Genomic DNA, 22,819 nt, shown 5'->3' on the forward strand with positions numbered 1-22,819 from the left:
TACCTCATCCCTTTTTACAGCTGAGTAATAGTCCATTTTGTGATTATATGACATTTTGTTTATCCACTCATTAGCTGACGAACAGATGCCTTCCACCTTTGAGCTATAGTGAATAATGCTGCTATGGTCACTTGGTGCGAGTTTATGTTTTTATTTCCACACGGTGTATACCTTGGCCTCCTTCCTGCATGTGCAGCAGGCAGCCCGTTTTACACACATAGGTCAAGGCCCCTCTCTAACGCTGTGGGGTTCAAACCCTGGGGAAGAGAAGGAGGGAAGGAAGGAGGGAAGGAAGGAGGGAGGGAGGAAGGGAGAAAGAAAGGAAGGAAGGAAACAGAGCGAACCATGAAGGGAGGGAGAGGAGAATAAAGAAAAAAGGGTGGCAGCAGGGAAAAGATTGCACGGCATTACCTTCCCCCCAAAGCTTCCAGGACGCCCAGCACGCCCAGGAAGCGCCAACCTCTGCTCTGTAGAATTTACTTAGGATTCTGTGTGTTTGATTTCTCCCTCTCCACCAACACAGTGTGGTGAAGCAAGCAGAGCATCTCTCTCATCCTGCTGTCACCACGACAGCGCCTTGCCACGGGTCCACGTGTCCTCCTGCCTGTGCCACCTTGGGACCCCTTAAGGGGCGACAGGGATCCAACACCTCGTGGAAGGCGACGCGTGGACGCAGTGACGTTTCGGGCCAGGCTGGGATAAACAGGCTGGGGCCCCTGAGCTAGAGCTTCCTTCTCTGCTATCCTGCGCCCCAGCTCTCCCCACCCACTGGGGCTCAGCTTGGCCTCTGGCATCTCCTCCTCCTTCTCCTACCCCAGGTGGGCACCTGTGCCCAGAGCTCTCTGATGTCTCCACAGGCTCAGGGACTGTGTGACTGCTGGTGGCCAGGCACCTGCTGCAGAAACCCAGCCCCGGGTGTGGTGGCCCACGGGTGTGACCCCAAAACTCGGGGGTGCTGAGGCAGGAGGATCATCGGGAGTTCGAGGCCAGCCTGGGGTTCATAGTGAGACCAAGTCTCAAAAAGCAAAGCAACAGGGGCCGAGGATTTAGCTCAGTGGTTTCGGCGCCTGCCTTGCAAGCACAAGGTCCTGAGTTTGATCCCCGGTACCGAAAAAGAAAAAAAAAAAACAACAAAGCAACAAAAGAAGAGAGAGAGACACACACACACACAGACTGTTTCGGTAGGGTGCCCAGGACCATCCCATCTGGCTTAGCGAACCATTTCTTATTGTCACAAAAACTCAAATAAAATACCAGACTTTTCTTGGAATTGAACTTGAGGAGTGCGGAGCTAAATCTTCAGCCTTTTCATTATTTTGAAACAGGGTCTGACTAAATTGCCCAGGCAGGGCCCCATCTTGCTACCCTCCTGTCTCAGCCTTCCAGTAGCTGGAACTGTTGTGAGCCACTCACCGCGCTTGACTTTTTTTTTTTTTTTTTTAAGGAATTTCTTCATGGCTGGCTCCTAAGCAGAGAGTAGAGGAAGGTTAAGAATGACACATCGACGGCCGGGCCGGGAATTTAGCTCAGTGGCTTCGCCGCCTGCGGTGCAAGCGCAAAGACCTGAGTTCAATCCCCCCCCACCACCACACCTAGGTTTTAGGGCTGACTCGCAGCGGTTCGGGCTTCCATGACCGCCTCGGGCAACAGAAATTCCGGAGCCTACAGCTCGCCTGAGGGGACAGAGGGGGCCGGGCAGATCCCGGCCCAGGACCTGCCTTCCTTCCCTGGGGTGCTCTGCCCGCAGAGGCTCCAGCGGCCTGGAAAGGAGCGGGTCCGGGGAAGGTCTCCTCGCCCTCCGCAGCCCGATCGCAAGGTCCGGCGCCCGGGCGGGGTCTCGGGGACTAGGGCAGCGCTGGGCGCCCGGGCCGCGGGGTCGCACAGGTCAAGTGCTGGGAGGAAATGCGAGCGGGTCACGTGGCAGGACGGGGGTGGGACACGCAGGTCACGTGTCGGTGGGCGGGGACACGCTGATAAATAGGGGCGGGCAGGGAGCTGGGCTTGGCTCGGTTCTGCTCTGTGGGGCCCGGTTCTGCTTGCTCGCGGCTCCGGCGCTGCTCGGTGAGTGCGAAAGGAGGAAGGGGCCGTGCGGGAGCGGGGTTTCCGGGCGGGGAGTCGCGGCAGCGGGGATCGAGGACTGGGGACCCAGGGCGGAGAGCGGGGACCTCGGGCCAGGCGGTCGCAGCTTCCCGGGCGCCGGGGCTGTCCCGGGAGCCTGCGAGGAGGAAGCTCCGAGTCCCCGGTGCGGGCTCAGGGCTGGTGGCATCGATCGCTTCTGTGTTCCGGCCTTTTCTCCTGCTCGATTTTGCTTTTTTCTCATCCTGAAGTTTCCCCGGGCGACTCTGCCGGCGACCCCAACCCATTCCTGGGACCCCAGGACCCGGGTCCTCCTGGAAGCAGAACGGGCAGGTGGCTGGGTGGGCGTGCAGGAGGAGTCGGAGCCGCAAACCGGAAGGGCAGCCGGCAGGGAGGACGGGGACCTGCGGGGGCCGGGAGCCCAGGCCTCGGCTCTCCCGCGGGCAGAGACCCGGAGCGGCGGGGCCAGCACGGGTGGGGGTGGGGACACCAGGTCCGGGACTTGATTGGACCTCGGCTTCCTAGGTCTGGGTGTGCCTTCTCCCGGCAGCGGCGGGCCCGGAGGGGAGGAGGAGGCTGGCCCAAGGCCCCGTGCAGCCCCCAAACCAGAAACCCATACGTGCGGGAAAGGGAGGTTGTGCCCTGGGAAAACTGGTCCCGGGTGCCTAGGCCAGAAGAGAACGGAGCAGTCAGATTGATGGTGTATGCCTGTTATCCCCGCACTTGGGAGGCTGAGGCTGGAAGATCCCCTGGATTTCGAGGCCAACCTGGACTGCATAGGGAGACCCTGTCTCAAAAAACCAAAAGAAGGGGGAAAAAACAGGACTGAACCTTACATTGATTTTAGTGAATGAAGAGGCCTTCAGGGGTGCTGGAAAATGAAGACTTTCTCCATTTATTTTTTAAAGACTGGGTGTCCCCATGTAGTTCAGGCTGGCCTTGAACTCCCTGCACTCCTTCTGCCTCAGCCTCCCGAGTGCCGGGTGGGCTTCCTTTCTCCTGTTCCTCCGTGGAGAATGGCTTCCCATAACTCTGGTCGTGGAGACCTAGAGCCCTGAGCTTTCTAGAAAGGGTCAAGCCCAGAGACAGTGGAAGGCACCTGGGGGAAAGTGGCTTCCACTGGTCCGCGATCTTTGCCCCAGAGCTGGGGTTCTGCCCTGGGGAAAGGTCCAGACCCCCACTTCTGGGTACTTGGTGACACTGACTCGACCCGCCCAGCCCTGGCTCCCTCCTCCCCTTGATGTTGGTTCCAGACGCTGCTTCCAGTCTGGTCAGGCTGAGCTCCTGCTCTGCTGACTGGACTGAGGCTTTCTGTAGAATGGGCGGAAACTGGAGGGGAGGAGCCACCAGTCGGTGCCTGTGATCTTGTGAGCAGTGGAAAGTATTACATTGGTGAGGGAGGAGGAATTTTCATTTTCACAGCTTTTTTCTTTGATGGTTAATCTTTTGTGTGTGATGGGGCCCGAGACCTTGCACACACCTGGCGAGCACTTGAGATGGGCCTTTTGAAGGATCAGATCAGGCCATCCTCTCCTGCCCCTGGTGTGGCGAAGGTGAGGCTGCCAGTCAGGTGCATCTTGGGGAGGTGTGTGGGTCCCGACACCAGGGCCCCCCCCCCCCCAGTTTCCCCTGTCAGCCCACATGCTGCCTGAGATAGGCCGTGTGGCTCTTTATATTCGGCCCCAGTTAGAATGCAGTGTGGAGGGCTGCAGGGATCAAAGCCCAGCATGTGTTTTTTTGTTTTTGTGTTCGGTGCTGGGGATGAACTCAGGGCCTTGTGCATGCTAGGCCTGTGCTCTGCCACTGAGTCCGCCCCAGCCCAGCTTGAACCAGTCCTCTCACTCTGATCTCCCAGCCTTGGCCCCTTTGCAGACCTGAGCCCTGGCTGGGTCCTCTCCTGGCAGGTGTCGGGGTTTCATCTCGGCCTCAGCTCTTCTGTACCTGTTCCCCAGCTTTCACAGGGACTTTGAATCACCCTGTAATTCTCCTGTACTCATTTTGTAATAATACTCTGTATTGATCTATGAGCAGTGCTGTTTAAAGGTATTAATCTCCATTAATTTTTTTTTAACCTCCATTAATTTTTGAGACAGGGTCTTGATAAGTTGCTAAATTGCCAGAGCTGGACTTGAACTTGCGGTCTTCCTGACTCAGCCTCCCAGAGTACTGGGATTATAGGCATGTACCAGCACACCCAGCTTTGTTGTTTTTTGAGATGGGGTCTCCCTACAGTGTCTGGGCCGGCCTTGAACTTGCTGTGTAGCTCAGGCTGACCTTATTTGGGATCCTCTTGCCTCAGCCTCCGAAATTCTGGGATTATAGGCGTGCACACCCTGTCCAACCTAGTTCATTCATTTTAAGTGCTCTGTGTTGATCTCCCGAGAGACAATGAAGTGAGGCTATTTCTTCCTCCACCTGCCTCCTCTTCTTACATTGCTGCAGTAAATAGCTTTGCAGCTCCCAGGCTCTTGCAAGGGTTTCTCCTGGGCAGGAGGAGGAGAAGCAGAAGCAGAAGCCCTTGCGGGGTCCTAAGGTCCTGCTTTGCTGGGTGCTGAGGAGGTGCCCTCCCCTGTGCCTGCATCGGCTTCTGCCCCCCTCAGGTTGGTGAGGTCTATCCCTTCGTAGTTACCAATGCCAGATCTTAGCAGATGTTTTTGTGGTATTGTGGTTTGAACCCAGGGCCTTCACACTGAGCTACATGCCTGGCCCTTTTAAAATTTTGAGCCAGGATCTGACTGAGTTGCCCTGGCGGGGCTTGAACTTGCTCTTCTGCCTCCACCTCCCCAGCAGCTGGGAATACAGACATTGCCTGGCTAGCAGGTGTTAATTGCTGCCAATCTGATGGGTCTGAAATGGTTCTCCTGTTTTAGATTCCATGACTAAAAATTCAAGTTTAATTCTTTGCCCTGGGAGAGCATTGGTCAGGGAAGCTTTTCCTGTTGTTGGTCACTGATTTCATGTGGTTTTTTTTTTGTGGTACTGGGGGTTGAACTTGGGACATTTCGCTTGTGAGGCAGTATGTGGTGTTTTGTTAGGTGTTTTGTTTGGACTGGGGAGTCTCCCCATGTAGCCCCAGCTGACCTTGACCTTGAACTCGGGCTGACCTTGACCTCAGGCTGACCTTGACCTTGAACTCACTGTGATGTCCTGCCTCCCAGGTGCTCAGATAGAGGTGTGTTCCACCACACCCAGGTTCTGCATTTGGTGCTTTACTGTATTTGTACTCAGCTAGAACTCACTGAGCTCTTTCAGTATTTAGGCATCTGAACTTCTCTGCAGTTAGATCGTGTTTTCTAATTTTGTTTCATTTTGTTTTGGGGATACTGAGGACAGACCCCAGGACCTTATGCATGCTAGGCAAGCACTGTACCACTGAGCTACAGACTTTTAAATTTTATTTTGATTCAGGGTCTCACTAAGTTGACCAGGCTGACCTGGTAGTCCTTCTGCCTCAGCCTCCTGAATAGCTAGGATTCCAGATGCCCCCACACCCAGCCATACTTTCTGATTTTTAAATATCAGGAGGCGGCTGAGGTTTAGTGAGGAAGCCTGGCTCTTGCACTGTCCAGTGAAAAAGCTGAGTCACTTGGATTGTGCAGCACAGTGAGAGTTGCCTAGAAGTGAGTTGTGCTGCCCTTTCAGCCAGAAGTGATGTACAGTTACCCTGCAGCTTGGGTACCCATGTTCAGGGCCTGCCCAGGGGATTTGCTCAAGCCTCAGTTTCCCCCGCCTGTAAAACAAGCCCCGTACAAGGCTGAAGGTCGTTATGCGACACTGATTTTTCTGCACGTGTGCACTTGACTGCTATCGGATTTGAGCAGGCCGGTAGCTCCGAAGGTTGCTAAAGGTAACCGGAGCCAGCCAGCATGGGGAGAGGTGACTGCGCTGATAACCCTGATAGCCATAACCATGGAGGTGGTGGAGAGGCCAGGGAGGGTCAGCTGCTGTGTGACCCTGTGACCTGCTGGCTGGGACTTGGACAGGATGTCTCATGCTCCAGTCACTGAGGAGTCAGGGAGCTTCCAGGCTTGCGCAAGGCCGGGAGGCAGAGGGTTCTGCCAGCCAAGCTACGTCAGCACGCGAGTCCTTGTACCAGCAGTGTGACGGCCACAGTCTTTTGCCCAATCTAGGGTACTTTTGAAAATCAAAGTCATGACCCTAAGGCAGTGAGTGTTGACTGCCTAGCACACAGGAGGTGTACAACGTGTGATTGGAAGATGAGGTGTGTTTAAATTTTTTTAATTCATTACAGTGAGATGCACATTGCTGTGAATCCCCTCAAAATCCTCCTTTCTGATACACTCATCTCATTCTCCTTGCCACTTTCTGCAGCAGCTCTGGAGTCCTCTTGCCTGCCTGAGTGTCCTTAGCTGCCCTGTCTGGCTGCCTCGATGTCCTGAATCCATCCAAAATTTTTACTTCTTGTGGTCAGTTTGACTTAGGGAAGAGCCAGAAGTCACAAAGCCCCAGACCCTGGGATTTGCCGGATGAGGACACAGCTGCATGTTTTTAGAAGCCCCTTCCGTTGGATGGCACTTGACAGCAGCGCTCACTGTGTTTTGATCACAAAGACTCAAAAGGGCACTTCAGAAAGTGGCAAGGACGATAGGACGAGTGTGTTCAAAGCAAGGGGGAAGATTTTGAAGGGGACTTGGGCAAAGTGTCTTTACTGTAATAAATGTTTTAATGTAAACATTCACCATATTCTTTTGCCCCTTGTGTATCCAGCTACCAGTGGTGGAGAGGGCTTCTCTCAAAGAGCAGCACTTTCCAAAAGACCGTACCTCCCCACTTCTTCCTCCCTGGTGAGGGAGAGTCTGTTTCTGGGGCCCAGGAGAGGAGAAGGGGCCGTGCTGTGGAGGCCAGGTCTTTCTGTGGCCTGCCTTTTGTCTGCCAGGCCCCAAGCCAGCCAGGGAGTGCAGTCCGCCCTGCAGTGGAATTAGAGAGCTGCCTGTTCCTACAAGCTGGAAAGGCCCAGAATACTAATCTCATTGACTTCTCAGGGGATCTCTAAAAGCTTCGTGATATTCCCACTTCAGAAACAGACACAGGAAATGGCATCGCCCTGTCAGCATCTCCGTCAGTACCAGAGCCAGGGAGAGAAGCTGGTGAGCAGAACTTTCCAGAATGTTAACTGCCCACAAGGTCTGCTTTCCCACCAACAATAAAAACCATTTTCAACTGCTGAGGGCCTTTGTGGTGTCCACAGTTCCAAGCCCAGGGTAGTAATTTTCTTCTGTGTGCAGGGTGTGGGGTGCTGGGGCTGATCTTAATAAGCAGTGTCCATGCATGGGCACGTCGGGCGTGGGAAAGGAGTGGCCGGGCCTGCTGCACCTGGACGTGGGCAGCGGGCGGGGCACCTGTGAGTGGCCCGAGGGCTCAGGTGGGTGACACCGAGTCAGTCTTCTGGGTCCTTTGAAGATGCCAGGGCTGGGTCACAGTGCTCCTGGCTCCCTTTGCTGGGTCATGCAGAAGTTGCCACATAAAGCCTGGCTTCTGGGACCAAGAAGCTGCTGCTTGTTCCAAAGGCGAAAGAGGAGGCAGGGGGGCCAAGCCCTTGGTGCTTGTGTACGGGGTTGTTGTTGGAGGGAGAGAGCCCAGCCCTCCCCCATGCAGGTCTTCATATTTAAGCCTTTTTATTTCTAACCATTTTAGATTCGCTGTCTTGTTTCTCGAGTACTGTAAAGGACCAGAAGCTGTCAGCTTGTGTTCTAGTGGGAAAAACAAAAACATGCAGAACCAAGAATCTGCTAAACACTGTTCCATTAGGAGCAGACACAAAGCAAGACAGACAGCTCCAGCCCGAGCTTGGGGCTTGAGGCGCCCCTCACCATCCCCAGGACAGGTGGCCTGAGTGGAAGTCTCAGCAGGTGTACTGCAGTGTTATAGCCACTTTAATGACAGGGACAGCAAGCTGAGTTTTCATGGAACAGGGAGAGCTCATAAGTTCCCTGGCTGGGTCCCGAGTCATCACCATCCTGCTACTTTCTCACCTTCCCCAAGCCAGACCACTCAGCCTGGTGTCCACAGCTCCGGGGACAGAGGGGAGGATGTTGGACCAGAGACTGCTGTGGACATGGGTTCACTTACCCATTTGCCAGCGGATGGCAGCTGGCCCGGTGGGGAATTTAGGTGTCTGTGTCCCCTTTGCCTAGGTCCTTTTGGATTAGAGTCCAGTCTGCCTGGGGCTCTCGCAGCGTAACAAACCGGCTTGCTCAAGCTTGTTGGCTGCAACCCTGTTCTCTAGGATGAAAGGACAATGACACAAGCCTTGCTTCCATGTTCATTCCTCCTGCCAGAGTCCCCAGGGCCATATTGTGCTGGAACAGCCTCAGTGGTCAGGGTTCACCTGGACAGGCCCTGTCCCTGCTCAGGGCTGTGAACCAAGGCATGCTGTGGGGGTCTGGAAAGTGAGGGACCAGGAGAGCCAGGGACCAGCTGGGAAGGGCTTGGGGTGTCAGCAGGACCCGGGTGTCCCAGGCAGCCGCTGACCTGGCCCAGAAGCATCCTAGCTGCCCCTAACCATCCACACCTGGAAGAGGAGGCTGGTGGTGAAATAAGGACTTTCTGCTCATCTTCTATAATTAGAAAAATCACAGATTGGCAAATAAAGGGAAGTGTTTGCCTAACCCAGGGGAAGAGAAAGTGGGGAGCTGTTGGGAAGGAGCAGAGCCCGTGACTGTCTCGCTGACAGTGCAGCTGGACCCATCCACCCCTCACAGGTGTGAAATTGCCCCCGCCCACCCCTGCAGGAGCAGTGTTTGGCTCTTCTTCACAGTGGAGGTGTGGCTTGAGCTGCACTCACCAGGCCTGGCTTGGAGGAGAGGAAGGAGGAGGAGGAAGTGGACCTGCTCAGGTGGGCGGCACAGCAGCACCTGTGACCCCGGGCCCCGTGCCAAGGCCTTCTGCTGTCCACGGTTTCCTCCGCCTTGCACCTGAGTCTCAGTGCTCGTTCACCCGGTTTCACCCGAGGTGATCAGCTGAGGCTTAGTGGAGTCAACGCCCCAGAGGCAGGGGCGAGGTCCGCAGGCAGGTGGCTGGGGCTGACCGACCTGCCCAGAGCTGGGGACCATCCGGGAGACAGGGCCCTTGTTCTCTGCCACCACAGACGCCAAAGAAATGGTTTAAAATTCAGGTTGCCGTGGAAACCTTCCTATTCTCTCAGCTTATGATTTAACATCACAACAGATGCCAAGCCCTCGGGGCGCCCAGGGACACCCCTGTTCTCCCACACGGGAGGGTCAGAGCCCCAGGCTGATGGTGCAGCAGCCTGGATCCCAGCGGGCCCCATTCATCCACACCCCTGCCAGCAGTACAAGTCAGGCTTCTCAAAAGAAGACAGCCAACTTGTGCTCTCCCAGCAGCACGCTCACCTGACAGCCTTGAGGCCGCACGGGTGGCTGACGAGGGTCACATGGGGTGCGATCTCCCCATGAGTGGGTGGAAGTGGGGTTCTGAGTGTTGGCAGAAAGGTGAGGGAGGAAGCCTCATTGGTGTCAGGGGAAGTAACTGGAATGAATGCATTTGGGGACCATTTTTGTGGTCTTTTATCAGTTTGGGGCCTCAGGACCTTTGATGGTAGTGCTTGCTATTCATCCCAAAAGAAATGAGGGTTGGAAATACAAGAACACATTCTCTTAAGAGACAGGGGGTGGGATTCTGTAGGGAACAGGGAAAGGGGATGTTACTAGAAGCTCTGCAGTGAGTCCTAGTCCCCTGCAAGCCACGGCAGGACAGGTGAATTAATTAATACATAGACAGTAAAGATAGAAAAAATGAGACTTAGAGAAGAAGCTGAGTTCTGGGCCTGATCAGTGCTGCTCTGGGTGGCAAAGACGAAAGCCCTGAGCTTGTACATCAGGAGAAACAAATCTAACAGATGACTCAGGGCAGAGAGTTCAGTACATCGGAGAGTAGCAAATGTGAAAGGAGACTCAAAGGGCAGCAGCGAAAATCCTGGAACAGTGAGAAACTATTGCAATGAAGATGTTGTTCCTCCCAGGATGTCTTCAGCTGGTGTAATCTTGCCCTGGACCATTGAGGTTTCAGCTGTGGCGGGAGGGTCAGGCTGCCCACCCGTGAGCCTTTTCGGCTGCCATCTGGATCTGCATCTGCATCTGCAGCCACCACACTTGTAATCTTGCCTGATACCTGCTGGCAGTGAGGGCGCTACTCACCATGCTTGCCTTGTCTGATAGACCCAGACCTGCCCGTCACCGTCACCCAATCATCGGAAGCACTTTTCCCCGCTCAGCAGGAGGACTTGGGCGCTGGCGTTAGACATTTCCTTCGTTTGCAGCCTTAGACCAGTGTAAAGAATACTCTCATACCTATGTCTTTGCATTCTAGGGCTAGCACAGCTGCAGGATAAATTTCTAAGTGGCGAGGTCCTGAGTCAGTAGTGCAGATGTCAAAGTGGATAGATAGGCATCGCCAGTACCTCCCGCCACAGGATCCGTTTCCCCACACCCTAACCCCTAACCCACATGCTAACCCTAGCACCAGACTGTTCGGCCCTCAGCGTACTGATACACAGTAGATACATGGAACATCTTGATTTTACTACAGTTGAATTCAAACAGTTTTACATCTGCATTGGCTGTTTACTTTTTCAGCAGTCACTGAACCTATTTTTCTGTTATGCTTTTTCTAGTCTGATGAGTTGTTTTCACTTGCATGGAACCTACAGCCTTATGCTAAGCATGTTCTCTACCTCTACCACTGAACCACACCCCAAGTTACCAAGTTAGAATGTTTTAGGGGGTACTGGGGATTGAACTCAGGGAGTGCCGGGCTACATCCCTAGCCTTTTTTTAGTTTTTAGCAAACATTTATTGAGGGACAAGCACAACATACTCGACACTAGGCTAGTCATTTATATTTTATCCGTCTTTGTTTTGTCTTTGCAGTATTGGGGATTAAATACAGGGCTTGCAGTGAGATATAGGCCTCGTTTTGTTTTGTTTTGTTACCAGGGATGGAACTCGGGACCTTGTGCTTTTCAGGCAGGCGCTGGAACCACTGAGCCAAATCCCCGGCCCTTGTTTTTGAGACAGAGTCTCACTAAGTTTCCCAGGCTGGGTTTTTACTCATGGGATCCTCCTGCCTCAGCCTCTGAGTGCTGGGATTACAGGCGTGGGCCACCATGCCTGGCCTCCCTTGTGTTATAATACACAGTGCCATCCAGGGCCCCTTGTCATCAGGGCTCTTTCCCTGGACAGTCTGTCCTCACACATTTGTTCCTCCAGGTGGATTAGTGCTTAAAATTTTTCTCCTGTGTCAGATGGAATCCCATAGCATATTCTCTCTCTCTCTTTCTCTCTCTCTCCCTTCCTCCCTCCCTCTCTCTCTCTCTCTCTCTCTCTCTCTCTCTCTCTCTCTCTCTCTCTCTCTCTCTGTCGTGCCGCCCACTGACTCAGGGGCCCCTGGTGCCCAGGCTCCCTAGGAAGCCCTTCTCACTCTTGTTAGCTGCTTGCCCAAGAGGATGACTCACAGGCAAGCCGGGAATTGCTGGTCTTATGACTTGCGGTCCAGGGTCACAGGGCTGGATTGATGTGAGGGCTTCCTCTTCCGGGAGCCAGAAACAGCCCTTGGCAGACTGGGAAAACCAGAGGACCTCGGGAGCTGTCCAGCTCAGCCCGTCTGCTGGACTTGCACACACCCCGTGTTTCGTGTCAGGGTGTCAGGCAAGAGGCTAATGAACTTTTTTTTTTGTCTTGTTTTGTTTTCGTTTTTTTGAGACAAAGGCTCACTCCATAGTCCAGGTAGCCTCAAACTGGCAGCAATCCTCCTGCCTCAGCCTCCCAAGTGCTGGGATCACAGGCATGTGCCACCATGCCTGGCTGTGAGCATTCTTACTTTTTTTTTTTCTAGCCCACTGCTTCTCCCTTAGGACACTGTCACACGGGTAACTCTGCTCCCTTCATCACTAACTTCAACAAATTCCTGTAGTTTGAAAATAGTGGAGAGGAGGGCTGACGATGTAGCTCAGCAGCCACAGTGCCTGCCTGGCAAGTTCGAGGCCCTGAGTTCCATCCCCGTTATAAAAAAACAATGGAGAGGGGCTCCAGACTCGGCTTGGTCACAAGACAGTCCCTGGCTGTCTCTGGCCTGGCTCGGGCATCAGGTGTGGAGGGGAACAGTGGGGTGATCAAGAAATACAGTGATTGCACAGGAAAAGGTGCGTGGCCCTGAGCTACATTTGGGGAACTCCCATAATTCCCCCCCTCCCCGGTGTGTGATGCCTCTTTCACTGTCATAAGCTTCTAATTTAAATATCCACTGCCCCAGGCATGCGCCCACCTGATGCAGGAGGACTGGTGCGAGTTTGAGTCCAGCCAGTTCTGCTACATAGTGCGGTCAAGGCCAGTTTAGACTCGGCAAGACCTTGTCTCAAAAGCACCGCGGGGACACGGTGTCCGCACCTCCCCGTGGGGTGCCGTCCTGATGCCTCCTGTGCTGTGCCATCCCTGGCAGGTGTCCACGGCCCAGCTTCAGGATGTGGCGGTCCTCGGCTCCTCTGTGCTTCCTGCTGGCGCTGACCGGCGCCTATAACGCACCATGGTTCCACCCACTGTCAGACGAGCTGGTCAACTACATCAACAAGCAGAACACGACGTGGCAGGTGGGCGGTCCGTGTGTCCTCTCCCCAGCCTGTGCCGCCAGCTCCCCGGACACAGGGTCTGTTCCGGAGGGTGACGCTGGGGACCACAGCGCTTCCTCCCTGTCCCGTTCACTGTGTGCGCGTGCGCGGAGCATGTGTGAGTGCGCATGCACAGGAGTGGAGGCGGATGTGGGCTTAGAAGTGTCCACGGCCACGGGCAGCCAGCTGTGGAAGGTGTGGGTGTGTGTGCGTGCGTGTCCCGGTTTCTGCTCAGCCCTGAGCCAGGTGCTGCAGGGACTGAGAAGCGAGGAAGGAGCTGTGTCCAGGGCCCGGAGGGTCTCTTAGCAGACACAGGCAGATCTGCGGGCATGAACCCGCGCTGTGTCCCTGGTTCACTGTTGTCTCTGAGCTGGGCGAGACCCCGGTCTGCCCTGAGATGGGCCTTTCGTGGGGCCGCGAGCGCACCCAGCTGCAGCCCAGGAAGCACTGGGTCAGTGGGTGACCATCGTGGGTGCGGCTCTGTTCCAGGCTGGACACAACTTCCACAACGTGCACTTGAGCTACGTGAAGAGGCTGTGCGGCACCTACCTGGGTGGGCCCAGGCTGCCACAGAGGTGAGAGCCCATGCTGGCCCCTGCATACTGTGCCACGAGCAGCAGGAGCAATGGGGACCTCGGGGCAGGGAGGGACAGTCCAGGCCCCCAGCTGCAGAGACCACCTCAGGTACACACAGGTCTGCCTTGTGCTGGCGTTTTCCACCTGCTTCTTCACAGGGTGTCAGGGCTGCGATGAGGCCCCCAGGCATGGCACACGAGGCCTGCATGGACTAAGAAAAGCCCCAGGAGCTGTGACAGTAGTAGAACGAATCCCTGACCCCTTTGGACCCCACATCAGCTTGTTCAGTTCACCTCTTATGTAAAATAAGAATCAAAAAACATGAAGTAAATATTAAAAAGTTCATTTAAGAAGCGACTGGGGCAGCTGTGGAGGTGGGCAGGACAGCAGGAGGACCTCTGACCTGGTGCACACGGGGTCAGTCCAGAAGGAAGCAGGCGAGGTGCTGGGCTGCAGGGTGGGAGTCCAGCGAGACCTTCCTTTGTCCAGGATTAAATTTGCCGAGATCGTGGACCTGCCCGAAAGCTTCGATGCCCGGCAACAGTGGCCCAACTGCCCGACCATCAAAGAGATCAGAGACCAGGGCTCCTGTGGCTCATGCTGGGTAAGATCCAGGCACCTGAGGGCTGAGGGGAGAGGAGCGGGTCTGGGAGTGATGGGGGGGGGGGGTGACAAGGGGAGTGGCCATCGGCATGAGAATGATCCCTGCAGCCAGGAGGCAGCACAAGGGTTAGGTTCCTATGGTGAGGGTCGAGTGGAGGGTCTGCAGGCTGCGAGTCCTACATGCCCGGGCTGTGCAACTGTTTCTGGTCAGTAAACGGTGCTACTCTGCTTGTATATTAATTTTTATTTTCAAATTGTGCTAAAATACACACCACAGGAAATAGAACCATCTTAACTTTTTTCTTTTGAAGTGCTACTGGGGATTGAATCCATGGGGGCTCTACCACTGAGCTACAGCCTCAGCCCATGTTTTACAATTATTTTTGGGCAACAGACTCAGAAGTTGCCCAGGCTGGCCACTGGAATCCCCTTGGCCCAGCCTCCCCAGTAGCTTGGTTACCGGCTGTCTTGACCATTGTTTAGTGTGTGCACACAGATAGCGGCAGTAACATGGTTGCAGGGTTGTGCTGCCACCACCGCCCCCGTCCACGGATCCCCTCCCCTCCCCCATGCTGAGGATGAGCCCAAGGCCTTGGGGTGCTCTGCCACGGTGGCACCCCTAGGCTCCACAGAACCCCTTTTGTCCTGTATCTGAACTAACTCACCGCCCCTGGCAGCCGCTATTTTGCTTCCTTTCTCTCTAGATTTGATGGCTCTGCATGCCTCATAGGCATGGAACCCTCATCATGTCTGGCTTCTGGCTGAGCCGTGTTATGTTTGAGAAGTGAACCAAGCTCTCGGGAAAGGTTCTGGTCATTCCTTTAAAGCAAAATGTGAGCCCAGAAGCCTGACTGTCCCTGAGAGGGACCCGCTGCCGGAGGTTCTGCAGCCTCACAGGCGATGGCCAGGGAGGCACAGTCCGGGTGGGGTGGCCTTTGCAGTGAGCCTTGTCCCCACAGGCGTTCGGGGCCGTGGGGGCCATGTCCGACCGGGTCTGCATCCACACCAACGGGCACGTCAACGTGGAGGTGTCTGCGGAGGACCTGCTCAGCTGCTGCGGCCTCGAGTGTGGGGATGGGTGAGTCCCGGGCCCTTCCTGGGGAGGGAAGGATGCCTGCGGTGTCTGGGAGAGAGTCCTCGTGTGGCTGCTTCTGATCCTGATAAAGCATGGGCTCAGAAAAGGTGGGTACATTTCTGAGCTCCAGTCGGGTTTCCGGGGGTTTCCTTTTCGGGACAGAGGTTGAGCCCAGGTCTCACTTACGTATTCCAGGCTGCCTTGAACTCACTGGATACCCCCGCTGGCCTCCACTGTGTGGCGATCCTCTGCCTTCAGCCTCCCGAGTGCTGGGATTCTAGTCATGGGCCACCGTGCCTGGCTTCCCAGTCAAGTTTTTGTCCTTTTTCCTTTTCCTTCTTGAGGAAATGTCCTCTCTTTGCACTCATTTCTTTATCTATAGTTGGGCCCCAGGTGGGTCACACTGAATTAAATCCTTAAATCAGGAGCCAGGTGTGGTGGCACATGCCTGTAATACCAGCACTTGAAGGCTCAGGTAGGAGAATTGCTGCAAGTTCGAGGCCAGCTTGAGCTACACAGTGAGTTCAAAACCAACCTGAACCATCTGTTGAGACCCTGTCTCAAAACGAAAGCAGAAAACTAACTCAAGAGCTGACCATTGCCAGGGAGGTCTGAGCAGTGTGCTCGACTCCTGCTGTAGATTGGGAAACCTGAGAGTTAACAAAAATGTGCCCTGGCCACACCCAAAGCAGTGAAATCAGCCACTGGAGCTTTTCCTAAGTATGGTGGTCCCTTCCCATCCACTGGGTACCTGCTGGGCTTAGAAGCTGCTCTGCTCTGGGGTGTGATTGACAGGCCACGCCTACTCGACAGCTCACCATGCCCTAACCAGTCCCTCTGGGGCCCTTCTAAGTCAATTAAGGGTTGCTGGGACACAAGCACAGCAGCACCTCACCTACAGTACATCCACAGCTTCGATGGTGATTCTGCAACTCCAGGCAGATAGTGCACAGAATGTGGATACTCTGCACAAAGGGGTGGTCTGCATTCCCTACAGAAGGGAGGAGAATGCGTGAGATTTTATTCCCCTGTTCAGAACAGAATGAAAAAAAAAATTATTTTTTGGAAGGAGGTAGAGTTTTATTGGAATTAAGGAGAAGAATAGTTCCTGGATTTCCAGGATGGGTCCCAAGTGGGTGGCCAGTGAGGCTCTTTGTCAAGTATATTTTATACAGCAAAATCACAGCGTGGGTACTACGTGGCTCAAACCACAATCGGCTTACAGGATTACAGGTTCAGCCACTTAGCTAATATTGACCCAATAGGGAAGTGAGTCTGGTAGCAAGGGTATGTGGAAAGAACACAGCCATGCTAGCTGGGCCACTGGACCAGGTGGTGCTATTACAGTATAATACAAAGCAGCATGAAATTTAAAACTCAGGAATTATGCCTGCAATTTTCCATGCAGTGTTTTTGGATGCAGTTGATGGCAAAAGCAAGAGGGGGCTGCTGTACCTTGGGGTTGTGATTTGCTGTGGGCTGAGAAATGCTGTTGCAGAAGCAAGAGTGCATCGACATGAACACAGTCCGGTATCCCCTGAGGGTCTTTCTGGGCAGGGACGAGAGCTGGGCCCAGCCCCCTGGAAGTGCATATCGGGTTCTGGTGTTACTTGCTGAGCACTGTGCAGCCCAGGGTGACCTTGAACTTGCACAGGCTGGGAGGAGCTGGGACTTCTCTCCCTTTGCGTTTGACGGAAGGTTCTTTTTCAGCTGTAACGGCGGCTATCCCTCTGCAGCTTGGAAATACTGGACAAAGAAAGGCCTGGTTTCCGGTGGCCTATATGACTCCCATGTGGGTGAGTGTGCACCTGCTGCCCTGGATTCCCGAGCAGGGAGCTGTGGCAGCTTCTTTCTCCTTAGCGAGGGAGGGTTGCAGGCAGAGGGCAGTTAAAGCTGGAGACAGACTCGGTGGCGGCCTCTGGGTCGGGCGGGATGGCACCGCCAGTGAGCGCTCAGCCCGCTCTGCTCCAGGCTGCAGACCCTACTCCATCCCTCCCTGCGAGCATCATGTGAACGGCACCCGGCCCCAGTGCACGGGGGAGGGCGGCGACACCCCCAAGTGCAGCAAGACCTGCGAGCCTGGCTACTCCCCGTCCTACAAGGAAGACAAGCACTTCGGTATGGTGGGCCGGGCCGGGTGGCACAGGGCCATTCAAGCAGGATCCGGGGACACTGGGAAGGGGGAGGGCATGCAATTCAGCCTTCCCGCAAGTTGGCTGTTGCACCCCAAATCCAGCTTTGACCCCTTCAGTTGCAAGGGACGCAGCCCCTCATTTTGTAAGCAGCAGCTTGTGCTCAGGTCCTGAGGTCCCCTCAGCCTCTTCCAGGGCCTTCTGTCCCTTGGCCCTGCCTGGGGTCAAATGCCCTCACCGCCCTGCCTGGGCTGTCCCCAGGGTACGATTCCTACAGTGTCTCCAGTAATGATAAGGAGATCATGGCGGAGATCTACAAAAATGGCCCAGTGGAGGGCGCCTTCACCGTGTTCTCAGACTTCCTGATGTACAAAACAGGTGTGTGCTAGGGCCACTGAGGCTCGGGTGCCGGGCCGGCTGCGCTCCTTGCATTGCTGTTTCCCGTTTCTCCTCTGCCCTCTAACCGTGGCCTTGTTCCTCCGGTGGGAGGAGCCTGCTCTGCCCACGCCTGTGTCCTGTGTCCACATCCACCGTGGAACAGTGCAGGCCTAGTGGCTCATTTCATTCAGCTTTGGCTTTGTCTGCAAAGGCTAGAGTCACACCTCACTCCCGGTGCTGAATGAGGAGAACCTTGCTGTGGATCTTAGTGATAGGAAGGAACGGTCCCCCTCCCTGTGCCACAGAGCTTCTTAGAAACCCCTTCTTCTCACTTCCATTCTGCTTGAATGTCACTGTCGCTGCTCATAACCCATAGAAAAGGATGGGACAAGGGAAGATGACCGAGCAAGGAAAACAGTCAGGACAGCAGTTCTGTTTGTCTTTCTCTGTGGTGAGACTGAAACCAGGGCCCCGCGCATGCTAGGCCAGCTCTCTGCCCTGGAGCCGCAGCCCGGCCCCATGACGGTGGCTCTTTGAGCTCCCGGCCTGTGGTACTGAAGGTGCATTTCTGGTTCAGCCGAGTCACCCATTGGAAGGCCTGGGCGACCAGCTCCCTGAGCACATGGCCAGCATCCACCCAGTCAGCCAGCACCGCCGGCCCTCTGCTCTGCCCTCTGCATCAGTCCCCAGAGCGGTGGTTTAAAACTAAGCCATGCAGTCCTTTGACAGATGAACTCTTGCATGGACTCTCAGATGGAAACATCATCAGCCCTTTAGCATTGCCTTTGTTACATACGCATGTGCTCGACCTGCTGTTTTCAAAGCCAACCAACAGTGGTATTTTTTTGTGGGGCTCTGTTTTTGTACTATATACATTTTGAGTGTGTTGGGCTTTCAAAAATAGGGCCAGGGATTTTAGCTCAGTGGTTTCGTCGCCTGTTGTGCAAGCACAAGGACCCGAGTTCGATCCCTAGTACCAAAAAAAAAAAAATAGTACCAGGGATTATTTAGCTCAGTGGTTCCACTGCTGACCTCACAATCACAAGGACCTGAGTTCAATCCCCAGTACCAAAGAAAAATAAATTTAGAGGGCTGGGGATTTGTCTCTGGCGCTGCACCTGCCTTGCAAGCACAAGGTCCTCAGTTTGATCCCTGGTACCTAAAAAATAAATAAATAAATAAATAAATTCAGAGGGTTGGGGCTGTAGCTCAGTGGCAGAGAGCTTGCTGAGCATAGGCCCTGGATTTTGTCCCCAGCAGCGCGCACACAGATTGTCCCCCAGTGTCGTGGGAACCCTGGAGCCGCCGGTCGGAGCAGTGATATTCTAGTCTTTTTATTTCCACTTCGCAGTGCTAGGGAAGAACCAGCACCTGTGGCAGGCAGGCAGTCTACCACGAGGTCACAGCCGGGGTGCCGTGGGAGCCAGGAGCCTGGGCTTGGTCTGAACCGGCTTTCCTTCCCTCAGGAGTGTACAAGCACTTGGCTGGAGAGATGCTGGGAGGCCATGCCATCCGCATTCTGGGCTGGGGAAAGGAGAATGGCGTCCCCTACTGGCTGGTGGGCAACTCCTGGAACGTTGACTGGGGCGACAGTGGTGAGTGGCATCCTCCGCCCTGCTGAGCCTACGGAGCCCTGAGCCAGAGCGGGGAGGCTGACTGGGCCTCCCTGCCCCGCCTATGGCACGGCCCCCACCTCAGACCCGAGGCTTGGCCATAACCTAAGTGCTCAGGCATAGTGAGCTGGGGTTTGCCAGAGCCACAGGGACGGTTTGGTGTGGCCAGGACTCGGCTTTGCATCGCTGAGCATAGCACAGTTCCCAGGGCACCTGGGGCAGTGTTGGGAAGGGCCATGGGGCTCGTGGAGGAGCCCACGATGCTCAGACCCAGCTGTGGACTCAGACAGGAAGTCCACGGGCCTGGTGCAGCTGGGCTTGGTGACTTACTCAGCTCCTGGGATCAACACCCAAGACGTGGGCCGGGGATTTAGCTCAGTGGTTTCACTGCCTGCTGCGCAAGCGCAAGGACCCAAGTTCGATCCCCAGTACAAAAAAAAAACAAACCCAAGACGTACTTTCACCTTCCTTTTCTTTGCCAGGCTTCTTTAAAATCGTCAGAGGAGAGGATCATTGTGGAATCGAGTCTGAAATCGTGGCTGGAATCCCGCGCACTGACCAGTACTGGGGGAGGTTCTAATCTGCCACGACCTGGCCGGCCTGGGGTTGGGATTCACATGAGACACAGAAGGTGTCAGACAGGGCCTGAAGGCCTGGCCGGCTGCTCACACCTTCCCACACAGCTGTCTTCGGAGGAGACCTCTCCACCCGGGCTCCCGGCCTGTCTGGGGACGAAGGCCAGCGCGTCCTCCCCTGTGGCCTCAGTGCCTGCTGCCTGCCCCTGCTCTGGCTGCGGCCCTTCCCACCCCACCCGAGCTTCTCCAGCAGCGACAGACACAGGTGCTTTGGCGCAGTTTTCTAGAGGACCAAGCATGAGGTTCCTAACAGGACGAAGCCCCTCGGCGTGACTGGTGCCGACGGGGGTGGCAGCAGCTCTGGAGACGCCCCCTTCCCCCAGGCTGCCGCCTCCGTGCTCCATCGTGTCGCAAGCCCTCGCTGATTGGTCTTGGCCGTGGCTGATCCTTTAGTAGAAGTTACTTTCTGTGCGCCTCAGCTGATCACGTGAATGAACGAGTTTAATAGCTGGAGAAGCGGCACTAGTTTCACGGGTCCTCTCCTAATTACAGGGCCTAAACTGAGTCACGTGGGCATGACTTGCCAGCTGACCTGCTGACCTCAACTACCACGGTGAAACTAGTTTGGGAGAAACCAGCTTTTACTGTTTTTTTTTAAAAAAATCAGTGCTTCCCCCTGTCGATTTAACAAGGAACAACTGCCAATAAAAGGTCTCCTCTCAGCTGGTCTGGCCTGGTGGCATCTGGGGTCTGAACACGTCCACGGCCCAGCCCTGTGTCTCCATGTGGCCTCAGCCTCGCGCTGACTGCTCCCCCGCCAGGCCAGCGAGCTCTCCAGCCGTGGCCTCCAGCTCTGCTCTGGGTTTCCCTGGCTGTGACCCAGCCCTTCTTTATTTTGAGACAGGGTCTTGCTGAGTTGCCCAGGCCGGCCTGGAACTTGTGATCCTCCTACCTCAGCCCCCCAGTAGCCAGGACTGGAGGTGTGCACTACCACATGTGGCTTCTTTTTGACTCTGCCAACACCTGAGTGCCCAGAGACCCTTGCTCCAAATGGTCCACAGGCCAACAGCATGGTGTCACCTGGCACCATGTTAGGGAAGGGCGGGCAGGGTTAGAATGAATGCTACACTGAGGTGACATTTCAACAGAAAAGATGCCGGTCATTCCCAGGTGCACTGAAGTTTGAGGAACGAGCCAGGTGTGGTAGCACATGCCTAAAATCCCAGCACTTGAGAGGCTGCAGTTGGAAGGTTGCAAATTTGAGTCCAGCATGGGCTGCGTAGTGAGTGTATTTAAAAAAGAAAAAATTTAAGGGACAACACCTTTGAGGAGTGGTTCCCCAGGCTGGTGGTGTCTGGTCCTGGCAGGTGGGCAACTTCGATACACGTTGAGATTTGAGTACCCTGGGTCTAAAGCTCAAGTTTCCAACACTTCCCAAGTAACCACCCCTCTTCCACACCAGCCCAAGCCCTCAGGAAATGGCTCAGTCTAGCAGGAATGGGTTTTCACTCAAGGGGGAGAGGTGCAGTTTCCCTGATCTGCAGGAGCCCCAGCTGGTGTAACTTTACAGCCCTGGACTCCGCCCCTCCACACCCTCTTCTGAGCCCGATGCAGGCAGACCAGGCAGGGGTGCTCCTGACTGATAACCTTCAGAGCAGGCAGCAGGGAAGGGTTGTTGGACGTAGCGGGTAAAAATACAGAAAACCCAGTGAAGTCTGAAGCTCAGGTAAACAAGCTTTTCATTTGGAGTATGGTTATTCTAAAAAGATAAAGGTTCCTTTGAAACTCAAGTTTAACTGGTGTTAAGGCTGTGTCTATACGTCCCCCTAAAGCCTCATGCAGTAGGTGGGGCTTTGCAGAGGTGGCTGGGTCTGGAGTGTGCCCCTGGGATAGATTCATGGTGGGGTGCTAGGATTACAGGTGTGAGTGTTACTTGCCCTAAGTGCGTGTCATCTGGATGAACATACGGGACAGAAACCGGGCTGCTGTTGTCCACTGGTGCTTTGCTGGTTTGCTGTCTTCTGCCTGCCTTGGAGCCAACCAGCTGTGGACTGCAATCGCTACAAAGTGAACTACGATAAACCCTCCTCTTTGGGTGTCAGGTACGATGTCTCAGAAAAGCACCTAAGACAACTGGGCATCCTGTTTCATTTGGCAAAGCTAGTAGAGAAGATACTCAGAGGGGATGGAAGTTTTCTAAGAGCTGCTGCAAGGAATGACAGCCAAGATCTTTACACATATTGAAGTTCGAATCACGTAGCCATGCAGCAGGAAGGGACCCAAGAGATCCGTAAGCCACAGGGTGACATCCCCAGGCCACACAGGTCGGTCCTGGGAGGCTTTGGTGTATCCTCTTCCATGAGCTTTAGGAGAATTAAATCCAAGGCAACACACCCATTCTGTAACCCCTCCTCTGAAATTGCAAATGAATTTCTGCCATTTAAAGAACTGGAAGGGAAAACACGGGTGAGCCTGGCTCACAGCTGAGCAGCTCCCTGCAAGCTCACCTCACCTGTCCCAGGCTGGACCTCTGGTGAACCAACGAACGGAGCCAGTTGTCCCCAGGGCCACAGTAAGAAAGTCCGTTTCCCTATCTGTGAATCCAGCGAGTGCTGAAAGGTTATCCATGGTGCACTTCAGCACTGCGCCCGCTGTGGTGGCACGGCCACGGTTCGAGTGCCCTCAGTTCTTGTCAATTGGTCCCCAGGGTGGCTCTAAGAGGCCGGCCTGGCAGGTAACTAGGCGGAGGCTGGGAAGGGATGAACACTAGCCCCAGGCTGCCTTGTCAGGAGGATCCCAAGTTCCAGCCCAGCCTGGGCAACTTAGCAATTTAGTAAGACCCTGTCTCAAAATGAAAAAAAAAAAGGGCTGGGAAATGTAGCTCAGCATGAAGGCCCTGGGTACAGGGAAAAAGCCTTTGCCGTTGTGATGGTCCCACTGCTGAAATGGGCCAGAGACGGCGCCGTGCATCTCTGAAAGCCACGCTCCCTCTGACGACGCCAGGATGCCCGCTTTATTCCCACCAGCGTGCGTTCTCAGGAAACATGGAGACGGAACCTACAGCCACCAACACGTGTCTCTGCCACACTAAACCCAATGAAAGGAAAGGACGAGTAAACAGAACGGGACAGGAAAATGCACTCCCTTTT

General features: G+C 54.9%; 1 protein-coding gene across 2 annotated transcripts; it reads left to right on the plus strand.

The window, feature by feature from the left end:
* Positions 1–2,003: 2,003 nt before the first annotated feature.
* On the plus strand, positions 2,004–20,392 carry Ctsb (cathepsin B). Of its 2 annotated transcripts, none has more exons than XM_087216737.1 (10): positions 2,004–8,932; positions 12,553–12,700; positions 13,208–13,293; positions 13,784–13,898; positions 14,857–14,975; positions 16,683–16,768; positions 16,944–17,090; positions 17,366–17,482; positions 18,949–19,077; positions 19,578–20,392. In XM_087216737.1, the coding sequence occupies exons 2-10, from the start codon at positions 12,575–12,577 to the stop codon at positions 19,673–19,675; spliced, it is 1,023 nt and encodes a 340-aa protein (XP_087072863.1). In that variant the 5' UTR covers positions 2,004–8,932; positions 12,553–12,574; the 3' UTR covers positions 19,676–20,392. The 2 variants fall into 2 exon arrangements, with proteins under 2 accessions (XP_087072863.1, XP_004848516.2); XM_004848459.4 differs by having other exon boundaries at positions 2,004–2,061.
* Positions 20,393–22,819: the final 2,427 nt, after the last annotated feature.

The sequence above is a fragment of the Heterocephalus glaber genome, unplaced genomic scaffold (genome assembly GCF_053883595.1).
Source record: "Heterocephalus glaber isolate CG9 unplaced genomic scaffold, H.glaber_assembly_v1.0 deba00001460, whole genome shotgun sequence".
Classification (NCBI taxonomy): domain Eukaryota; kingdom Metazoa; phylum Chordata; class Mammalia; order Rodentia; family Bathyergidae; genus Heterocephalus; species Heterocephalus glaber.